Raw genomic sequence first — 18169 nt, 5'->3', positions numbered from 1 at the left:
CATTTAAATATGAGGATTCAATAAAGATATTCTTAGATAAAAAAAGCTACAGGAACTTTAACATGCAAGAGACACTCCTAAAAATACTACTGTACCAAAATTTAATGAGTTATCAACTCAAGAAGTTAAATACAATAAGGAAAAATAATATATACAGATATATATAAAACAAACATATATATAACAAAATATAACAAAGAAGAAAAATCCTTTATTTGAAAAGATTTATAAAGTAGACAAATCTCTGGCAATAGTAATGAGGAAAAAAGTGAGATGACACAAATAAATAAAATAAGGAAAAACATGTAAAGACATGACAATGATCTTAAACCTAATCAAAGAACATTATGAAGATCTATGTGCTAATAAGTTTGATAAGGTAGATGAAATGGGGTGAGGGACTCAAGCAAAATTACTGAGACAAGAAGAAATAGAAGTTTGGAATCAATTGCTATAAATTAGTCATCAAAAGTTTTCCACCTACATACACACACACACACACACACGTGTGTAAATTTTACCAAAATTTCAAGGAATGGATAATCTCTATCATCGAAGATGTTCCAGAAAAATTTAAAAAGCTGAATAACTACCTAACTCATTTTATGAAGTACCTATGACTCAGGTTCCAAAACTGGATGTTGGTGGTGTTTAGTCGCTAAGTCATGTCTGTCTCTTTTGTGACCCCATGGACTGGATCCTCTGTCCATGGGATTTTCCAGGCGAGGATGCTAGAGTGGGTTGCCATTTCCTTCTCCAAGGGATCTTTCCAATTCAGGGATTGAACTCGTGTCTCCTACTTGGCAAGTAGATTCTTTACCACTGAGCCACTTGGGAAAGCCCTAAAGTGATAAAGTGTTAGTTTCCAAATCATGTCCAACTCTTAGTGACACCTTGGACTGTAGCCCACCAGGCTCCTCTGTCTGTGGAATTTCCCAGGCAATAATATTGGAGAGGGTTGCCACTTCCTTCTCCAGGGGATCTTCCCAACCCAGGGACTGAACCCAGGTCTCCTGCATTGCAGGCAGAGGCTTTACCATCTGAGCCACCAGGCAAATCCCCAATACTGGATAAGAAATACAAAACAGCATAAAAAAAAAAAAAAGCATATTCTATACAAGTAAAATCCAGCTGAAAGAATATAAGATACTATTTATCATAGCAACAAAACAATAAGGGAATCTAAGAATTAACCTAAGAAACAATGAACTTCACAGAGAAAAATTTTAAACTCTATTAAATAACAAAGGCATGTGTGTGTGCATGCTCAGTCGTGTCCAACTCTTTGCCATCCCATGGAGTATACTCCTCTGTCCATGGTATTATCCTGGCAAGAATACTGGAGTGGGGCGCCATTTCCTCCTCCAGGGGATCTTCTGGACCCAGGGATCAAACCTGTGTTTCCTCCCACTCCTGCACTGACAAGTGGATTCTTCTACTGAGCCTGGGAAGCTCCTAAATAACAAATGAGTATGCATAAATGAAAAGATATGCCAAGTTCATGGATGGGAAAACTCAAAACAATAAAGAAGCAATTCTCCTCCAAATCTATCTACCTAATATAATTTCAATTTTCAAAATAATCTTTTAAGATACTAAATGTTATATAGAATAAAGTCTGTAAGTAGTGATGCAATTTTAAAAAAAATGAGTGCATGTGAAACTGATGAAAATCTGAACAAGGTCTATGGATTGTGCTAATATCCTTTTCCTTGTTTTGACAGTGTTATTACAGTTAGGTAAGATGTTGGAGCAAATTGGGTGAAAAAGGGTCCATGAGAGCTCTCTGGTCTGGGTTTTTGTGGGTTTTCTTTGGGAAGGGGGACTTCCTATGGATCTTTAATCATTTCAAAATTAAAAATGTATAAACAAAACCTTCACTAACCTTACTTTTCTTCCCTTAAGAAAAGGTTCCCAAAAGAACACGATGAATCACAAATCCTATTCCACACTAATTCCCCTCCAACCCACTAATACACAGCAGCCAGAATCAACTTTTGAAACATCAACATTTAATCACGTCTTTAAAAGTCTCCCAGCGCCCTTTGAATAAAATTCCACGTGCAGTTAAAGCAAAACCTCTGCTGTGATGTAACCGCTCTCCGGTGTCTTTCCACACCATCCTCTGTTCCGCCAAGCTCCACTCACACTCATGTTGCCCCCATGCTAGTTCCCGAAAAAGAGCCAAGAGCTTTACAGCTTTGAAACCTTCGCATAAACCGCTCCCCATACAGAGAGCAGGCAAAAAACAGTAACTTCATACGTGATCTCCACATTTCAAATCACAGGACGCTGAATTCTGCAGGGTTTGATTAGCAGCTGAGCTGCTTCTCATACGGGCAACTCTATGCGGCCGTGTGTGTGCCAGGGAACGGAATGATTTAAGACCGGTTTCAGATGTTCCAAGTAACATCAGGAAGGCCAGCGAACAAACAGCACGTTTAATTGCTTACAGTGTGTGAGGTCCTTTTAATCCTCAAAACGACCACTTGCGCGAGAGACTAGGTTCCGATTCACAACTGAGCCTTAAAGGAGCTTAAGTAACCCGCCCAGGGTTGAATGGGAAGCGGTGGAGTTGTATTCAAAGCCAGGACTGTTCTTGACCTCTACTCGACACTGCCTTTCTTATTCTTCTCCTCTCGCCCACAAGCCTACGAGTGATCCAGGCAGGTAGCTACTGGGATCTGAGGCTGGAGCCCGGGCTTCACAGGATCTCGACCTTCTCTCTCGCCGAGGACAGCGAAGAAGAGCAGAGGCAGAGGTCCAGCACTAGGCACCTCCAAGAGAGGCAGCGCAGACCGCGGGGGGCGGGCCAGCGGGTACTCACCTGGTGCTGGCTCTGCGGCCACCCTGGCACAACAGCCGGGATTTCCCCGACTCGGGTGTGCGCGCCGCGGAGAAGCCCCCGGGGAAAATCCCGCGGGCCCGTCCGCAGACACTGCCCAAGTAACGCAGCGCGGGTACCATCGCCTGGGCCCCTTTCCCTGCCTCAAGCTCTAGAAGCCAGCCCTCGAGACCTACAATGCCCGCGTCCCAGCGCCCTCTAGCCCCGCCCCCCAAGCAGAGGCCAATGAAGGGAGCACCTTCGCCCCACGTGGGCGCAGCCGCCAGTGGCCAATGGACGCGCGCGGCGGAGGGCGAAGGGCAGGCCTGCGCCGCCGTAGACGCTGGGGACGCCAGCTTGCTCCTTCCTTTTGACGCTGTGAGTAGAGGAGCTAGGCCCCGAGAGGGGCGGGACTAGTGGTGGTCACCCTCTCCCCTTTCCCTTCTCCCATCTCTGGGCTAACTGAAAATCTGGCCCGCCGAGTCAGGCGTCCTCGACCTGCACAGCCCAGCGGAGTTGGCGCCGCAGGACAAAGTCTGGGGATGATGATGGTGAAAATTCTCGTTAGGGCAGGCCCAGAGGCCCTCCTTTCCTCCAGCTAGGCCCCGCCCCCTCGACCCCTCCCTGCGTCCCTCGTGGCTCCGCCCTCTCAATCTCGCCTCTTCCTAGCCCCGCCCCACGTCCCTAGCGGCTCCTTGCGGAGAACCTCTGTCTCCAATGAGTCTCCTACAGAGCGGAGTGCTCACTAAAGGGCACAGTCCAGCCCCAACCTTCTCCAGACGGAGGCTCCGTCATGGCGACGCCTGATAGTCTGCTGTTTTCTGGCCATCCATATATGTGGCTCCTGACATGTCATTCATTATTGGTCTTGTAAATATTGAGCGCATAAACGAAACAGACGGCTCGGTCTCTGCCGTCATTTAGCGATCTGTTTCCTTTTTTTTTTTTTTAAATACTGGCCTGACATGTGGTTTTAAATATGCTTTGCAGGCCTGGAAACAATGATTCACCTGTGCATATCACTTCACCCCTGTTTAGCTATAAGATGAGGGAAGCAGGCTGTGTAGTCTCTGAAAGACCTGTGTCAGATTTCGTGATCCTCTAGTTCTGTGCCTAACTAACACCTGTTGTCAGTGTTTGATGGAAGGTTTTGTTTTGTTTTGTTTTGTTAATTTTTAGGGTCAGGACAGCTGAGCAAAACAAAAATAGAACGATGTAACTTTATTACAGTATTTGGACTTAGCAGATGGAGCAGTGGTAAAGAATATACTTCCAGTGCCAATGCAGGAGGCGCAGGTTCAGTCCCTGGGTCCGGAAGATCCCCTGGAGTAGGAAATGGCAACCCACTCCAGGATTTTTGCCTGGAAAACTCTGTGGACAGAGGAGCCTGGCGACCTGCAGTCCATGGGGTGGCAAAGAGCCAGACACCACTGATCATTCCGTGGTCACTGACTTTATTGCTGGAAGAACTTACTTGCCTGTCTGAATTTGGCTCCAGTTACTAGTCACATAGCTTGGGAAAGTGGAGTCACCCCTTTCCCTCAGCCCCTCCTGTGTGAACTATCAGTGATGTAGGGTCCCCCTCATAGGACTTTTGTCCTATGAGCAAGATAAGGCTCATCAGATGTTTAGCACAGTAAAGTGCTCAATAAAATGATGGTTTTTATTATGTTTATATGGTTTTTATCACCTGGATAGTTATGCATATTTTCTTTATTTGTGAAAATAATGTGGAATGTTGCCTCCTTGTTCATCACAAACGAAAAATAAGATATTCATTTTTTAGTTTTTAATTTTTTATTAGAAAATTTCTTAATTTGAATTTTGAGTTAATTGTAGATTTCCATGCAGTTGTAAGAAACAGTAGAGATCCTGTGTACCCTTTACACAGTCTTCTCAAATAGTAACATCTTGTAAAAGTTTGATACAACAGCATAACCAGGAACAGCCCATGGATCTTATTCGGATAGCCTGTTTTGCATTTGTGTTTGTGTTTAGTCCTGTACAGATTTTATCACACCTGTATAGATTCTTATTATTATTATTATTATTTTTGGTCATGCAATGGGGCTTGTGGAATCTTAGTTCTCTGACTCTGGATGGAACTCTGACCCCTGGCAGTGAGAGTGTCCCAACCACTGGACTGCCAGGGACCTCCCCATGTGTAGAATGTTGTATCCATCACAGGCAAGCTACAGCACAGATCCATCACCACCAAGATCCCTACAGCAAGGCACCCTCTTACCCATTCTGTTCTCACTTTCTAAAATTTTGACATGTCAAGAATGTTACATAAACAAAATTATATAGTATGTAACTTTTTGGAATTGACTTTTTCACTTAGCATTATCCCATGAGAGCCATCCAAATTGTTGCATGTATTGATAGTTCATTCTGTCTTATTGCCGAGAAGTATTTCATGGTATAAATGTACCACAACATGCCTAACCATTCACCCTTTGGAGGATAACTGAGTTACTTCTAGTTTTTTGACTATTTCGAATAAAGCTGCTATGAAACTTAGTGTACAGCTTTTTGTGTGAGCCTGTTTTTGTTTCTCTGGGATAAATGCCCAAGAGTCCAATTGCTGGGTCATCTGATAAGCACATGTTTAGCTTTGTAAGTGCCAAACTCCTTTCCAAAGTGGCTGTACCATTTTACATTCCCACCAGCAATGTTGAGTGATCGAGTTCCTCTTCAGTGTCACCAGCTTTTGGTACTATCACTGTTTTTTATTTTAATCATTGCACAGGATTGTAGTTGATTTATTACTAGGTTGAGTATAGAATTATACAATCTAGGGTCTGTGGTCAGGCTTTCATGAGTCAGTCCATAGTAGTAACTGTTTTACTCTTCTGTGATTTTGAGCCTGTACTTCCTAGTTTAGCAAAGTGAAAGAACTCAAAATACACATGTACTTTTTATAAAATTTTCTCTGCTTAGCTTCTCGCCTAGTCTTGACTGTACATTAATTTGTTTCCTCTCGATTATCTCAAATCAAGAGCTCACCTTACATTCATTGACCCTGTAATGTCTTTGGCTAAAGACATTTGTTTTCTGGCCACCACACCCTCCTGAAGCTAAGAATTCATGTTCACCTTCCATCTAGGTCAGAACCCATAAGAAGTTAGTTCAGTGAGTGTCAAGTGATACTGGCCTAGGGTGACTTTGGGGACCTTTGCTTCTAATTCCTAAGGAAGTGCTCTGTCACTCTATTTCACTAGACTCTAGATACATTGGGAATAAGAACTGGCATCAGTAATGGACGATTCCAGTGAAGTGGGGTTATAATCTGGGGGGGAAACTCCCCAATTCTGATACTACCTCACCCTTCTCTCCACACTTTCACTGCCCTCAAGAACAGGTTGGCTAGTTTAGTCTTTTTGACCCCTAAATTAGCCATCATTTTGAGTAGACCACCTAAGTAATTATGTTTAATATATAAAAAGAGAACCTGCACTTTTTAAAAGAAACTTGTTTTTATGCAAATTGGAGAACTCTCCACCTCCTATTTTGAGGCACACATTAGAGCTCTGGCCTTCTCTAAGTCACAAACTTCCTATCAACTTTTGGAAACATCTGTTAAAAACTTAATGGCTCCAAGCCATGTTATGATAGTAAGAAGAATTTTTAAAATAATTTGAATTCCTGAGTCATTTATCACAGCATTAACTTAGTAATGTTTATTTTTTAACTTAAATTTGAGTGGTTTCTTTTAATTTGTGTGCCTAGTCACTCAGTTGTGTCTGACTGCGACCCCATGGACTGTGGCCTGCCAGGTTCTTCTGTCCATCGAATTTTCCAGGCAAGAGTGCTAAAATGGGTTGCCATTTCCTTCTCCAGGGGATTTTCCCAATCTAGGAATCAAACCCGAGTCTCCTGTGCCTCCTGCATTGCAGTTAGATTCCTTATCTGCTGGGTCTTCCCGGAAGCCCTTCTTTTAATTTATTAAAGTTAAATTCACCAACTCACCACCAGAGGTCTCCTCTTCCCTCTAGAAAGCATTCTTAGAGGTAGCTGCTGGAATTCATTTGAAATTCCCAGTATCAATTAATTAACAAAATTACAGTTGAGAATGCAAAAACCTACCGGTTATTTTTTTTTTAGGTTTACTGAAAAATAAAAACAATTTTCATGTTTAAATTATTTTGAATATAATATCCAGTATTTCTAGACATCATAAGCTGAAGTAAATTTGGTCTTTCTCTTAAGCTGAAATATACAGTTGACCAAAATGAATCAAGTGACTTCAGTTTTCATAGTTCTCTGATTTTTCTGCTTAATGACAGTTTCTTTGTTTCTGCATGAAAATTTGTCAGCCATTGAAGATTGTTAATTCCAAATATTTATTGAACTTGCATTAGGGGATGGTGCTGTGCCTGGTGTTGGGAATAATTGAAATGAATGTGTGATTTTTGCTCTTCCTTTTGCTCTGCATACTTTAAATCTTTATTGCATGAATGAATAGATGGATGGAGATGGTATTTGAATAAAGTCTTGAGGTTGGGAAAGATTTCCAAAGGATTCTAGGTGGGGCAGGGAGGACTCTAGGAGGGAACTAGGAGGGAACAGCCTGAGATGAACCTGGAAAGACCCAATCTGTAAATATGGTTGGCAGCCAAAGAAGTTGCTGAAGTGGGCACGGGTAGTGAGAGATTTAATCAAAAGCAGTGAAGATGTGAGAATGTGGGAGGAAGTATTTATAGCGTGGAGACACATTTGTAGTAATGAAGGCAGAGTAATGGCGGAAAAGCAGGGAAGAAGGTAATGGATGACTCCAGGGTACTGTCCTCAGACCTCAGCTCTCATTGTTTACAGCCTCAACATCCTCGGGCATTTCCTCAGCTCTAATGTGGTTCCCTCTCAGGACTCTTTCTAGTCCTCTTCTTTTTCTTGAGTTCTAGAACCATTCAAGGACTGAGGAAAGAGCCCTTGACTAATAAGAGTGAAAGCTAGGTTCAGGTTTCAGCACTGCACTGCTAACAATTAGCCATGAAACACTGGGCAAGTCCCTTTAAACACAGGCATTTGTTAATACCCCGCCTTCTTCCAGGGTTTTAGGGTGTCGGTGAGTTACTTAATATCGGGGCTTCAGTCTCCTCGTCTTTGAGTGGCCCTCATTCTTGCTGCTGCTGTCTGAGTAATCTTCCTGAAGCACAGTTCTGACCATGCCAGCGCTCTGTGCTGAAAGCTCAGTGACTCCTAGCTACCTGCAGAAGCCACACAGGAGACCCTTCCCATTGGGACTGTATATTGTCGGTCTCCTCATGACCCCCATGTTCTAAGCCAGCTGAACTACAACAAGCCTTAAACGTTCCCACCACAGCTCGTCACCTGACCTACCTTTGCTTGGCATCTTTGTTGAAATCCTTGTCTTTACTCTTTTGAGGTATTTTTCAGGCTCCGTCATTTATTTTAACCACGTGGTGACCTGTTTTAGCTCACTCTACCCTGCATTAAGTTGTCAGCTCCTCAAAGACAATGTGTCGTTTGTCTGTGTCCTCCCCCCTCCTGGCACTTTACCTCAGGTTGAGACCCAGTTTCGAAATCACTTTCTCAACTCAGGGTTATGGATTTTTACAGCTGGAAATCATCCGAGCCAATCATCTCATTTTATAAATGAGAAAACCAAGGGTCAGAGAGGTTAAGTTGCTTGTCTAGTCTTTCCCAGCTGCCCTGGCATAGTTCTTGGTTTGCACTGTTCTGGGGATGCAACTTACAATCTTTTCATAGAAAGATCTATTTCCATGATTCCTCTCCTTTTCTGGATGTAAATGGCTTAACCTTGATACATTGCTTCTTGGATGATTTTAGTTTGTCATTTTGATACTGGAAATGTGGATTGGGACTGGAACTGGTTTCGGTAAATCTGTAAATGCACTACTTGAATGGACACCAGGTGGCGCCACTGTGGGCGGACTCCAGTTGAAGATCGAACAAGTATAACTTAATGTCAAGGCTGGGAGGAACCATAGAGACCATCCAATTCTGCCTCTCCTTTGCAGCAAAAGAAACCAAAAAAACAAACAGCAGTAACTTGCTCAATAATTACTGAGGGGTAAATGAGCCAGCTTTATCATCACAAGAGCATTGAGTCTGAAGTTGTGAAGTAAATTACTGTATGTATGGGTTCTGATTGCCAACTGATGATCTAATATGAATGCTATTTTATGTGTCTAGGGCAAATGATGCTGTTTGGAAAAATTTCCCAGCAGCTCTGTGGCTTAAAGAAACTCCCATGGTCACGTGACTCCCGATACTTCTGGGGCTGGTTGAATGCAGTGTTTAATAAGTAAGTTACCCTTACTAAAGTGAAGAAACATGGGGATTGTTTCAGCTCGATGAGTTCCCAGTGGCTAATTTGGTTTTCTTATATTTCAGATGTTATTTGTGTTGTGTATGCAGTATGATCCTAATTTTCTTAAAAGAAATTAAATAAAGACCAAAAAAAGATAGGTTATAGAATATTAACTGTGCCTGACTGGGTTGCAGGACTTCAGTGATTCTTTTTATTCATTCTTTCAGTGCCTTTCAAGCTTTTTTAAATGATCTTTTATTATTTTTATAATCAGAAAAGCTCAGTAATGTTAGAATATTTTATTCTGTGACTTAAGCAATGTAGTTAACCTTTTGAATACTATCAAGTGAATTCAAGTTTTAAAAATGTTATTTGGTGGCATGCTTATTTTGAAACTGGCAAAACTAACCTCCTCATTGCTTAATACAGCATTAATACCACTAACTAGAGAAAAAGGCATGTGTAAAAATTAATAAAGATCACTTACGGACATTAATTTGAACAAATGTTCAAAATTATTCCCTTTTTAAATCTTTTATCATTAATGAAAATTATAACCAAGTGTTGTCATTCGTTCAATACGTAGTTACTGAATATCTCCTGGAGTCAAGCTACTATGCTGCATACGAGTCAATAAACACCCATGTCTGCCTGATAAACTCAGATTTTTTTTAAAAAATGCTTTGACAGTGTTCACTTGAAAACAGAAGCAAAAATAGTAGCAAGTAGAGCTACCATTGAATGTTTTCTTTTCATGGATTTATCTCCCTCCTCATCACATGAAGTGAAAAGTAGTTGCTATTCTGTATTTATGTTGGTGAACATGGCTGAGAAGCTAGTGACGATAGTAAAAGCTTCCTGCTTTTCTTCTCGTCCCCCCAGAGTGGATCATGACCGTATCAGGGACGTGGGTCCTGACAGGGCAGCGTCAGAGTGGCTGCTGCGCTGTGGGGCCATGGTGCGCTACCACGGCCAGGAGAGGTGGCAGAAGGACTACAACCATCTCCCGACAGGCCCTCTGGACAAATACAAGATTCAGGCAATTGACGCCACCGATTCCTGCATCATGAGCATCGGGTTTGATCACATGGGTAAGTCCTCTAGCGTTTGTTATGGGAAATGCAGGTGGTTTGCAATGACCTTTGGTTGCAGTTGACTCACTCTTATAGTCATACGGGTGTCCTTCTCACCCTTTTCAGTCCAATCCGGCTTGTATCTTCTTGTGTATGATATTTATTCTTAAGTTACATAGAGGTTACAAGTACCCTCCTCTCCTTTCTCTCCACACTAAGCTGTGGTTTATCGACTTAATATTTAAGGTCTTGTTTGTTAAACTATCTTTGTCAAACTTCTGTCATTGAGTAACCCTGACTAATATAGAAATAATTATATCCACACAGCCTCTGCTTGTGTGGGCATTTCATTCCTCAGTGCATGGGCATCTGACTGTAGAATGGCCCTGTCTGTCAGCACAATCCATGTAGTGAATACTTTGTGTGGTTAATAGGGTGACTAATTGTTCCAGTTTTCCTGGGATTAAGAGGTTTCCTAGGACTTAGGACTTTCAGTCCTGACACCAGAACAGTCCTGGGCAAACTAGGACAGCTGATCATCTTAACGGTAAAGCAGGTTCTTAAACCGTACTTTTTTCCCTTCCAGAAGGCCTACAGTATGTTGAAAAAATAAGACTATGCAAGTGTCACTATATTGAGGATGGTTGTTTGGAGAGACTTAGCCAACTTGAAAATTTACAAAAAAGCATGTTGGAAATGGAAATAATTTCATGTGGGAATGTCACAGACAAAGGTATCATTGCTTTGCATCATTTCAGGTAGGTGGTCAGTGTCAAAATGGAAACTTGATCATGTTAAGGTGAAGAATCAGAATTTAAAACAGTTGAGAGATGGTATCTTTTTTTAATTCTGAAAAACAGAATTTTAAAAAATGGTTTAACTTTCAGCCACAATACTTTAAAACAATTGAAGTTATCAACTTTAATATATTATAGTTGTACTGCATTTTTTAGGAAGCATCTTTTTTTAAAAATCAATTACATAAAGCACCTAGCATGATGCCTATTACAGTTGTTGGTGCCCTCAGTAAACATCAGCAATTATACTTCCTCCTCATCTTTTAAAGTATTTTCCCCCCATGTTCTGCCAATAACCTCAGCATCACAGGAAGTTTGAGAAATCTTAAACATTAGAACCAAAAGTACCAGATTGTTTGTCTCTTACATTAGTTCAGGCTTTGTGGCTTCATCTCGTAATAGAAACTTGAGTTGTTTTAAGAACTTCCCCAGTTTCTTTTCCTTTCTAGGTTAAGATTAATATTTTTAAAATTCAATCTCATTTAAAATAAAAGCAGAAACATAGCACAGTTCACCCATTTTTCCTGCTTCTCACCCTGGCTTGGCAATAACCACCAATCTGTTTTGTGTATCTGTGAGCTTGCTTATTTATTTTTAGCTTCCACATATAGGAGATCATACAGTATTTGTCTTTTTCTGTCTGACTGACCTCACTTAGCATAATACCCTCGAGGTCCATCAGTTTGTCACCAATGTTGAATTTTATTTTTTTATGGCTCAATACTACATATATGCATATACTGTATTTTCTCTATCCACTGATCCATCAGTGGACTTTTAGGTTGTTTCTGTAGAGTGACTCTTGTAAATAATGCTGCACTGAACACAGGTGTGCAGATGTCTTGTTGAGTTAGTGTTTTTGTTTTCTTCAGATAAATACTGAAACAAAGAATTATTGAATCATTTGGTAGTTCTTTTTTAATTTTTTGAGGAATCTTTATGCTGTTTTTCATATGACTGCCCCAATTTACAGTCCCATCAACCATGCACAAAGACTCCCTTTCCTCTACGTCCTCGCCAACACTTATTTCTAGTCTTTTTGATAACAGCCATTCTAACAAATGTAGGGTGCTATCTCATTGTGGTTCTGGTTTGTATTTCCCTGATAATGATGTAGAGTATCTCTTCCTGTACCTGTTCTCCATCTGTATGCCCTCTTTGGAAAAATGTCTATTCAGATATTTGCCCATTTTAAAAATTGCATCATTCAGGTTTTTTGCTGTTGAGTTGTATGAGCTTATACATTTTGGATATTAGCCCCTTATTAGATATATGACTTGCAGGTATTTTCTCCTGTTCAGTAGGTTGCCTTTTCATTTTGTTGATGGTTTTCTTGGCTGTGCAGAAGCCTTTCAACTTGATGTAGTTCCACTTGTTTATATTTGCTTTGTTTTTACTTTTAGTGTCAGATTCAAAAAATCATAACTACAACTGATGTCATATTTTATACTTAACATACAAAGGAGTTCTATGCCATAATATACATATTTGGAAAAACTCAGCAGAATTATTGACATAACCAGAACAACTAAACTTTCCAAAGTCTAGATTAGTTCCTAGCATGAATCTCATTTAAAGTAGTACTCTAAGATTACTGTTCTAAAAGTCATTTTGAATGTGTAGGATGATATGAACACACACTGTGTGTAATTTCTTAAAAAGCCAATAAAACAAGTTTATTTTTAATGCTATAAGAGTAAAGGTCAAATTATATTAACTTTTAAAATTTTCTCTTTTTTTACAGGAACCTCAAGTATTTGTTTCTAAGTGATCTTCCTGGAGTAAAAGAAAAAGAAAAAATTGTTCAAGCCTTTAAGACATCACTGCCTTCTCTGGAGCTAAAATTAGACTTGAAGTAAAATAATATTTCAACAAGTATCTTTATTCAGTGTAGAGTGTCATTTTAAATTGATCCTTAACAGCAACAAATATTATATAGTTATCAGCAGAACTATAAGGATGTTATATCATGACATTTTAGCAGAGTCCATCATGTAGAAAATAAACATTCAGATGTGATTCACTAAAGTTACTAAGTTGGAAGTAAGAATTTATGTACACTAAATCATATTAAGTGCAAATCAGATACCCTTTTAATTTTAATATATTCTTTATTTTATAATGGTATCTATATAAATATCTCGATATAGATACTTAAGTTCTTTAAAATGATTTAAATGTACAATACAGGTGTTTATTTTTTAACAGTAACTTGCTTCATTTTAAAGTTATTGAAGCATATTCCTATAAATGTACAATTATGAAAAACTGAAAGCTAAATTTCAGATTCATTGATGGAGTCAATTATGCAAAGTCATCAGAGGTTGCTGGAGCATTCCCATTGCTTCCCAGGATTTGCATGCATTTCTCATGATCCTGCATATCTGTGCTCTTTGTAACATACATCCTTTCTCTGAATAAACAGTTTCTGGCTAATTTGTCTAGTCTGTAGGCTTAATCTGGTGTTTTATTAAAACTAGACATAAATACTTGGCTGGATTTAAATAACTTTGCTTATTCCAATAAACCAGAGGAAACAATAATGAAGACCAGCACAGCTTTACCTATTTTTGCTTAAATTTAAAAACTGCTTAAAGAGGAAAAATTTAACATGTCAATTAGAAACTAATTTGTATTCCCTCATATATGTTGGATAGTATTTCCCATGAGTATGAGCACAAAATTCACTTTATGTCTAGAACACAGTAATAATGAATATCATAAATAGATAGAATCAGGGCCATTTCAAAGAGGTAAAAATAAAGATCTGATTTTATTATTGTTAGTTATATGCCAACTTGTTTGAGGATGTCTGTATGTTTGGTTTGAACATTATTCGGTTGGATATAACCGTGACTGGAGATAGTTTTAAAATAAACACTTTCTGTGATGCACTCTTATAGTAGAAAAATGAATTTTAGTTGTGTTTAGAAACTGGATTATGTAAATAGCACATGCCATAAATGATATACTATTTACTAATTGCCACTGTCATTTTAAAAATCAGGAAATGTTTGTCTCATGTGAAACAGTGGTGATTCTGTGATGAAGAAAGGATCACGGATATGGTTAAGTATAAGCATACATTTTATAGAAGTCAGAAAAAAATGACCACTTCTGTCTCAGGTTTATTTGACTACTATGTGATGAAGCAACTGACTGCCCACAAGTTAGTCTGGAGATACTTTTCTGTTCTGAATGGGATTCTTTAAAAATACTGGGTAAATTAGGCAGTTACAGGCATCTGCCTCGTCAAGTGCATTGTTAGGGGTAAGGGAAAAAGAAAATACAAAATTTACACTATTGCAGAAGTTGGATGTTCTTCTTTGTCATTTGAATCAAAGTCTATGTAACAAGAATTAGATTATATTGTGACTGGTTATTTAGCCCACTGTCAACTTTATGCAAGAAGCTACATACATCAGGAAGCCTCAGGCTATCATTAAACTGGCTGGGGTAGTCAAAATTATTGAACAGATGCCAGAATTTGGTAGATCACTGTGTAGTACGTAAAAACAGTCAAATGCTGTCATGAAGAAAATTAATATAGCAGTAAATTGAAGTGCAAAAGAAATGTTTTGAAGATACAGTAGATAGTAAAATACATCTTCAAAAACCATGGCGAGAACTGCTAGGAAACAGCAGCACATCAGTGAAAAATGGGGCTGAGCAATAAGAAACAGACATCAGCTTCATATTGCCCTTATGTCCAGGGGACAAAGACGAAAAAGCTTTTTGAATAGAAGCAATAGGCCAAATCAAAGCTAATTATATGTCATCATTTTAAGTACCACTGTACAAAGCTAGCAATTGTCAATAATATCACTTTGGCCTATTATTGTCATTGTTAAACTGTTAGGTTGGTATATATACACACATATATGTGTGTGCAGTATACATATATATACAACACATATATACATAGAGTGGAAAAAGATACTTCAGGGAAACATCAGCTTAAAACATAATGTCTCTTATGACCCAAGTGAAAGTTTATAAGCAGTTTCTTCCAAAACCCAGATCACTGTATATAGTCCTGCCTGTTGCTCGGTCTCCAAGTCTGAGGCAGAACTGGAGAGAACGGAGTACTAATTACTTTCAGGCTGGCAGGCTCAGTTCCTGCAAAGCCTGTAGATCTTGTTCTACCCCTTGGTCAACTGCCAAGCTTCATGCCATTGTTTGCAAGGGTAACTGGGTGAACAAATGTAGACAGATTATAGTCAACCCATCTTGCCTGCAAGAATGACTAAGATGCATCCTTTACTAAAGGTAGACCGAAGTATATGTAAGAAGTGTCTATAAACACATTATTAAATATATAAGCAGATAAATTACAGTCCTTTTATGATAATCCATATGATTTTAAATATTTTGAATGACTCAAATATTCAAGAAGTTTCCATATATAAAAATCAAGAACTAGAGCAAGCAGGAAATGGGATTTTAAACATTTTGCTTTTAAGAAACTAAAACCCTCCTTAAATATGATGAGAAAATCTGAAGAAGCAGGAGACAGGACTCAAAGCAACAGAGATCCAAAAAAATATATGGGCATTCTGTAATCCATTTTCACCTGTTCTCTCTGGTACGATTATAGCATAAATCTTTTTTCTTTTGCATCTCTATTTTGCCAGAGGTATAAGTGAGTACAGTAGATACAGTTTATATTCTGTCCATCAGCTCAGCTACTTAGATACAATAAAAGTACAAGTGAAAATCCAAAGAAGTTGTTCCTTTCTGTTCTGGACAGCATCGTCATGCATGGAAGACTGCCTCTGGAATTTTCCTTCACATCTTGCCATGTGGCCTCCCCCACTTAGTTACTTAAATTTTCTCCTGAGGCTTTTTCCAATGTTGTGATTGTTTTCAACCAAATGTGTGTTTTATTCAAATTGATGATCAACTCTTTTTTTTTTATCATCAATCTCCAAGCTCTTTAAATGTTTGGAAAATGGTAGTTAAGTTTCTTGGTGTTACAGCAATATTTCTTGTTATCCAGAGCTGGAAGGATGCTGCTGCTGGTCAGCTGAGGTAGGCACTGCAACTGAAAATACAAAACAGAATTATGGTCAATGCCACGCACTTTTTTCATTATCCATAACACATTCAAAAAAAGGTAAATAATTTTTTCAGCACAGAAATACTCTTCTGCATAGAATCCGGGATCTGAGAGAGAACAGAATGTTTACATCTGGAGCTCAGGGGCTCCAATCAAGATGGAGGAATTGATGGACAGGGAGCTCACTGCCTCCTATAAATCTGGTCTCTGCTTTTCCTTTTCAAGATTTATTGTTTATAATAAAGCAAAACATGTACTTTGTATAATGTACAAAACATGTACACTAAAGGAAATTTAGAGGATATGAAAAGGAAGGGGAAATCTACATGTTAATAGTATTGGAAAAAAAAGCATATATTCACAGGAGTTAAGAGCTTGCTGGGACCTTAGGGATCATCTAAGCCAATACCTTGTCTTACAGGAAAGAAAACTGATGTCTGAAACACTCAGATGATTTGGCCATCTACTACCTTACTTAAAAAGGCAAAACTGCTCCTTTAATGCTGCCAGAAAATGTCTGAATTCATCTTCAATGTCAAATGAAAGCAAGGGAACACATTTTTTATGGTACTATATGGACTTAGGTATCTGAAAAATGAATACTTTTCAGGACTTTTAAATCAAACCTACAAGTGATATACAAATTAGTGAGGTTCCCCTATTCTTTCATGTAAAAATATTTCTATCAAGACCCTTTACTCCTGAACACAAAGAAACAGTAAGGTAAGGGGTAACTGAGGGGAAAGTCTATCTGCTTAGTATGAAAAGCATTCTTAACTTCCTAACTCTGGTCTATTTAAGGGCACTGAGTTTCATGTTGTACCTGTTCCTAATGGACCATCCACCCTCTTCTCTCCTCCAAATCTCACAAACACCACCCAGATACCACTCAGCAGTGGAAGCTGCAAGGGGAAAGACTAAGGCAAGATAATTTAAAGCTTAAGGGGCACCTGAGCAGATGAAAGAAGCAATCAGGAGCAGCCAGCTCATCCTAACTGTGGTTCCAACTACAATCCATTCTAAATCAGTACAGCTCTTGGTTTATGACAAGACACTTAATGCAAGGCCACTCTTCCCACTTTACAGCAATCACAAATCTTCACGGGCTCCCAGTGTGCAGCCTGGATGCTGTGCTCTGGTTAAACATACTGTTCTGCTGTTCTCACTGAAAGCAATCATCACCACATTTACCGTAGCCAACTCTAATGATTAACGGGTCAAGGAGGAAAACAGTTCCATTTTCAGATAAAGCTGGAATGTCAATCAGTACTGAAGGTAAACATGATGACAGAGAGCTGCCTGAGGTAAATTTAATTTCATTTTCCAAAGCACAAAAAGCATGCTCAGCGGAATTCACACCCTTGTCTTTGTCTGGGACCTGTGCTCCTGCACAGCAAAAGCCCTGGCCCCTGGGTGGCAGCAGGGAGCCACTAGGCAGGGTCATCTTTAGGATTCAGGAAGAAGGGCCCTTAACAGGTAAGTGTCTCTGGGACCCTGGCCGGTAGATCTTGTGAGCTGTGTGTCCTCACACAAGAATAACAGGATGCTGGAACTGCAAGCCACAATGGACACCTCAAGTATAGATTCAGGCTCTCTACACCAGATGAACTCATCTGATATTGCAACCCCGCACGCTTCTGTAAAGCAGTGCCCCAGCTTTACCCCCGGCAAGTGCTTTCGGCTTCGTCGTAGCGTCTTCCTTGTTGGTTTCTCATGCTCTTTTGCCGAATCCCCTATTTCTCTGATACTGTCAAAATACGAATGCTGCAACAGCTGCTCACACGTCAGTCTCTCGGCAGGATTCATGTGGAGACAGCCCTAAAGGAACAGAAAATCCCCTCTTCTTACTCTCTAAAACTGCATAAACTTATTAATATCATTTTTTCTTCTTTGAAATATTGAACTCTTCAGTTGGGGCCAAAAGGAGGAAAAAGTAAGAAAAACACACCAATCATGACTTTCATTCCTTCCACAACCATTCCTGGGGGGTAACCACATAATGAATGAATGAATGGTTTCTAGGAATAGTAACAAATCATTTTCTTCACCTTGTTCTGTTCTTGAGGCATTCGGTGCTCTGCCCTGAGGGAGCAGGACATGATTTTTGAGTTCACCTCA

The 18169-nt window shown here is 39.6% G+C and overlaps 3 protein-coding genes across 5 annotated transcripts in view; 1 reads left to right on the top strand and 2 right to left on the bottom strand.

The window, feature by feature from the left end:
• Positions 1-3056, bottom strand: part of L2HGDH (L-2-hydroxyglutarate dehydrogenase) — a 51318-nt gene extending 48262 nt beyond the window's left edge. For both annotated transcript variants that reach the window (XM_018054366.1, XM_018054367.1), the window contains exon 1: positions 2828-3056. In XM_018054366.1, the coding sequence (XP_017909855.1) occupies positions 2828-2967 (140 nt within the window). In that variant the 5' untranslated portion in view covers positions 2968-3056. The remainder of the gene's footprint in view (positions 1-2827) is intronic.
• Positions 3105-13886, top strand: ATP5S (ATP synthase, H+ transporting, mitochondrial Fo complex subunit s (factor B)). Its single transcript, XM_005685634.3, has 5 exons — positions 3105-3202; positions 9005-9116; positions 10005-10213; positions 10782-10953; positions 12737-13886. The coding sequence occupies exons 2-5, from the start codon at positions 9010-9012 to the stop codon at positions 12849-12851; spliced, it is 603 nt and encodes a 200-aa protein (XP_005685691.1). The 5' UTR covers positions 3105-3202; positions 9005-9009; the 3' UTR covers positions 12852-13886.
• Positions 13817-18169, bottom strand: part of CDKL1 (cyclin dependent kinase like 1) — a 57249-nt gene continuing 52896 nt past the window's right edge. For both annotated transcript variants that reach the window (XM_018054368.1, XM_018054370.1), the window contains exons 9-10: positions 17714-17869; positions 13817-16036 (exon numbers count right to left, since the gene is read on the bottom strand). In XM_018054368.1, coding sequence (XP_017909857.1) covers positions 15929-16036; positions 17714-17869 — 264 coding nt within the window. In that variant the 3' untranslated portion in view covers positions 13817-15928. The remainder of the gene's footprint in view (positions 16037-17713; positions 17870-18169) is intronic.

The sequence above is a fragment of the Capra hircus genome, chromosome 10 (assembly GCF_001704415.2).
Source record: "Capra hircus breed San Clemente chromosome 10, ASM170441v1, whole genome shotgun sequence".
NCBI classification, from domain to species: domain Eukaryota; kingdom Metazoa; phylum Chordata; class Mammalia; order Artiodactyla; family Bovidae; genus Capra; species Capra hircus.
This window is presented reverse-complemented; position numbering and strand designations above follow the sequence as displayed.

Bases quoted from the DNA above. Each gene is read 5' to 3' on its own strand.
- ATP5S (XM_005685634.3), top strand. From the start codon at position 9,010: ATGATGCTGTTTGGAAAAATTTCCCAGCAGCTCTGTGGCTTAAAGAAA. The intron at 10,214-10,781 runs GTAAGTCCTCTA...TTTCCCTTCCAG, and splicing joins CATCGGGTTTGATCACATGG to AAGGCCTACAGTATGTTGAA. The intron at 10,954-12,736 runs GTAGGTGGTCAG...CTTTTTTTACAG, and splicing joins ATTGCTTTGCATCATTTCAG to GAACCTCAAGTATTTGTTTC.